The sequence below is a fragment of the Tupaia chinensis genome, unplaced genomic scaffold, assembly GCF_000334495.1.
Source record: "Tupaia chinensis unplaced genomic scaffold, TupChi_1.0 Scaffold143796_1, whole genome shotgun sequence".
NCBI lineage: Eukaryota > Metazoa > Chordata > Mammalia > Scandentia > Tupaiidae > Tupaia > Tupaia belangeri.
Window position 1 is genome coordinate 4,335,552 of NW_006203646.1, and position 4,331 is coordinate 4,339,882.

General features: G+C 42.8%; 1 protein-coding gene across 1 annotated transcript in view; it reads right to left on the bottom strand.

Annotated features, from left to right (window-relative positions):
* Positions 1 to 1,758: 1,758 nt before the first annotated feature.
* LSM11 (LSM11, U7 small nuclear RNA associated) overlaps positions 1,759 to 4,331 on the bottom strand; it is a 3,902-nt gene continuing 1,329 nt past the window's right edge. The window contains exons 2-3 of the mRNA XM_006165078.2: positions 3,178 to 3,261; positions 1,759 to 2,227 (exon numbers count right to left, since the gene is read on the bottom strand). Of these exons, the coding sequence (XP_006165140.1) occupies positions 1,817 to 2,227; positions 3,178 to 3,261 (495 nt within the window). The 3' untranslated portion in view covers positions 1,759 to 1,816. The remainder of the gene's footprint in view (positions 2,228 to 3,177; positions 3,262 to 4,331) is intronic.

A 4,331-nucleotide genomic window follows, 5' to 3' on the forward strand; every position in this document is an offset into this window, starting at 1 on the left:
GAGGTTCCAGTAATGATCAGAAGAGAATAGGGGCTGGGAAGTGGAGGGAGCAGCAAAAAGTTATTCTCCTCTTACTAAAGCTCTCTTCTGAGAGCTTCCATTGTCCCTTAGGAGGAAGAAATGGAATACAGAAAAGAGCTCCTGAAGATATCACTGCCTTCCGATGATAGTGACAAGATCATAATTACGACACCTATGAAGATTACTTTCTTATGTAGCACCTGCCTTACTCATAAGACACGGAATTTTTACAAAGCTATTAAAGAGAGTTAGTAAAAGTTACTCATGGCACTTAAACATGTTTAGCGACTGTAAAATGCCTTCCTAAAGTTCTTTATCTCAATGCCCTGTGAGGTAGGTGTCTGATGGGGAAAAGCTGAGGCACGGAGGGGTCAAGTCTGCTCACCTTCACTGTAAGATGAGTCAGTGGTCCAGCTAGCAGAAGGACCAGGCATCCCAGCTGCCTGAACTTTGTTCACCCTGCTTCTCAGAAGTCTTATCTAAGTTACACAGCAAATACAGCAGGGGGAATTTTTCTTTTCATACGTTTTAACTACTTAGTTGTTCTTACTTTGAACGTAAGTTATCCAAAATAAAAACAAATATAAACTAAGGAAATAATAAATGAATATTGCCTAACAGTCTGTGTCAAGATGCAGCCTATCCTGCATTGGTGATTGCAAAAGCACAAAATATGATTCAAGTAGAAGCATTCGTGGGAGCTACGGTGTTCCTGTTACTCACGCCAGGCTGCGAGTAAAGCATCCCTTTAGAAACTACCCAGTGTACTTTGTAAGAACCTCTTTGGCCTGACACAAGGGAATAAAACTACCACCCCTGTTTCGTGGTAAAACCATTCTGAAAGATATTCTACACAAGGCTGGCCCCACTTGGAAAGGGCACTCTTCACCATGTGAAGTGTGTGTATTACTGAGTTCATGCAGAACCCTTTGAAGACAGACATGAAGGTCAGTTTCTTGCCATAAAGCTCACAGGACAGTTTACACTACACACAGAGAGGCACTACCACAGGGTACATGCACTAGCACCATGCCACAGAAGTCAAGAGAGGACAAGAAGCCACCACACGAGCGTCTCATAGTCCCACCTGGTATGCCATCTGCAGAGGTTACCTCTGGTAAGGGGAAGACTGTTGAGGTCCTGTATTCCTTTCCATAACAAGGACAGAGATCAAACAGAGCCTTCATTGCTGACTGCTTTGGGCGTATCACCTGTCCAAATTTCACCCCTACATACGTCAGAAACTTTCCTAGATCTTGCAGATATCCAAAGATAATGAATTTCATTTTTTTAATCAAGAGAAAATGATGCAGAACAAAATCCAAAGATCAGTTTCAAGTTGTGGGTGCAGAGCTTCAGGGCAATTTACACTGATAGTCACAGAATCAAATTCATGACTATTAAGGTACTAACTTTTAGAATGGAGAGAATTCTTTCTGAGACACTTTATTTTTCTTCCCTATAGTCTCTGAAGTGTGAATTCCATTCACAACATAGCTCCTAATGAAAGATCTTACAGTTTGTTTGAGAGTGTGAAGTAGACCTGTGACACCAGATCAGATGCATGTACCTATGCATGGCTTTGGCCTTGACAGTGATGCAAAAATCCACTCCCCAAGACCTGTCTTCCCCTTGAGCTCATCTTCCAGAGGGCCGAGCCTGCTCTGTCCTCTGCATATGCAGGACCAGAGGGAATCGTTCCAACTTGGGGTTTCACTGGGATACTAGGATACAGCATAGCAGCAATTCATGCACTTTATTTCTAAAAACCAAAGCTCAAGTGAGGCTGAGCTGGTCACTGTGCAAGATGAACCAGCAGGACATTCTCGCCTCGAATGAAAATCTGATTAATATGTCGAGTGAATACCTGCTGGTAATCCACTTTGGGCTTTCGCTTTTTCTTACGAGACTGGCCCCTGGAAAGTGTGGTAGCCCTTGAAAAGGTACCCCCCACACTGGACCCTTCTGTCCGTGTAGTCCTCCCTGACAGCTCTGACCTGGACTCCTCCCTTGCAGATGCCTGCAGGGAAGAAGGGACAGAGCGGGAACGTTTGCGAGAGCCCCGGTCAGTGTCTTCTCTTCCCCAAACTGACGCTACCTTCCAAGTGGATGTCTGGGAGTATCTGGACAGAGTAGAGTCTTCCACTGCAGACTTGGAATCGGCTTCCTTTTTGGAGGAATCTTGAAGTTTCAGCCGATCAAAGAGCTGTAAGGAAAGCAATGACAAATATCAGTCTTCTCTTTGGCCTTTAATATCCTTTCAACGTACGGTAAAAGGCTAGATTCCTTAATTATGTTCTCTGGCCTCCTTACTTCCCAATTTGTTGAGGTAAGTTTTATTTATTTATTTATTTATTTCTTCCATGAGAGACAGACAGACAGACAAGGACCCAATAGGGTCCTCATGCCATGGTCTACCCAGCCTCAGCCAGCCTGGGTCACAGACATACACGCACATCAGTGTGTACAGGGAGACCCAGGACCTGACCATCTGGTCCAGTGGTGTTACTGCTATACCACCATGTGGTCCCTTTTCAATTTTAAAAAAGTTAGTAATGGCTTTTCTATTTCTAGCGATAACTCAGATAAATCAAAAGCATCTCCAGAGAAAAAGTACCTGTTTCTTTCTGTGGTGTAATGCCAAAAGACTTTTTTTCTTCTTTTAAGATTCCCCCCCTCCCCCAATAGGGCACATGCACTTGCTGGGAAGAGAGAGACACAGACGGAGAGAGGGAAAGGGAGAAATCACCTCTCAGGGAGATGGCCACACCACATTCCCTTCTCCTCCATTCTCCAATTAGGATTTTGGGCACATATGCAAATGCTCCTGGTGTGATTTTCAAGCTGCTGGGTCTAGTACTTAAACCATGGTCAGCCATGTGGGAACCTAACACCTTACCCACCATGCCAAATGCTGGCCCCAATGCCAAAAGATTTGTAAGTCTTGTAAGAGATAACTTGTTGTTCAAATAATATGCAAGCTAGAAGCACAGATGCCTTTGAAAAGAGCTAGAAGCATAGAAAGAGAGGCTAATAAAGACCTTGGTAGAGGTATCCCTGGCCTATAGCGATAGGGATCTCCCACTAGTAAATCCTGATCACCAGGCTAACTTGGGAAGCATGATGGATACTCAGGAGTCAGGGGAAACTGCCTACCCTAGTGAGAGTCAGTGAAGAATCCCGTTCATATGCTTTCCCTAGAACAGGTTTCCGGTAGGTCTCGTCCACATCAGTAAGTGCCTAGAAGAATAGCCCAAAAGGGGGAAACAGAAGGGAGGATTAAACATACTATTTATATAGCTGTCATGGGAAAAAAAGGCAGAGCGACGTCTAATTGTAGCGGAACTAAATTTAACAGGTGACTCAGTTCTTAGGCAGAAGAAATTGGTTAATATGTATCTATTGCAAAGAATTTCCAAGCTGCTACCACCATTTAAGATGAGTTTCTTCCATGGGTGGTAGAGGTTCTAATTTTCAGTATGTACAAATATCCAGGAGGCTTAATGAAATACAAATCCAAGGCTACTCTCCCAGAGATGGTGACCTAGCAGGTCTAGGAGAAAGCCTAAGATGGTTCTGTTTTAACTAGAAACCCCAGGTAACTCTGATGAAAGATGGGTTTAGCCCACACTTTCCGAAACACTATTGCTTGGTTTGTATGTCTTATGACAGCAATTAACAGAGACTAGCCAGAGACACACACAGAATTACTGATGAGTTCTTTTCACTGGGATTAACTTCCCAGACAGCTGTTAGGATCAAATGAGATTATGTAAGAGAATTACTTTGAAAAGTCTGAATCACTCTACAAATATAAGCTGATGGTATCATTAGCACTACTGGTGTCATTGAACATAGTCTCTTAAATCTTTTCCCTTCAAAGGTAAAATTATAATAAAACATTTTCCTCCCTACATTTTAGAAATGAGAACACTGAGGCTCAGAGAAATTATCTTGCTTACAGTACAAGGCTACCATGTGCTGAAGCTAGGATTCCAATCCAGGTCTCAGATTTTAAGTCAGGACTCAAATTCCATAATGGTTGAAAACATGGTCTAAGGAGTCAAAAAGGCCCAGTATAACGTCTAGTAATTCCACTTACCAATAGTGACCGGTGATAGTCTGTGACCAAGCTTCCCATATCTCTAGACTAAATTTCTACACTTTTGAAACAGAACAGTAATAGTATCTACAACTCATTCACTGAGATAGAAGTAAAACCCTTAGTCCAATATCTGTCACACAGCAAGCACTGAATAAACGATAGCAACTACTTATCCAAGAAAATGCCAGATGGAAATAAAGTGTAG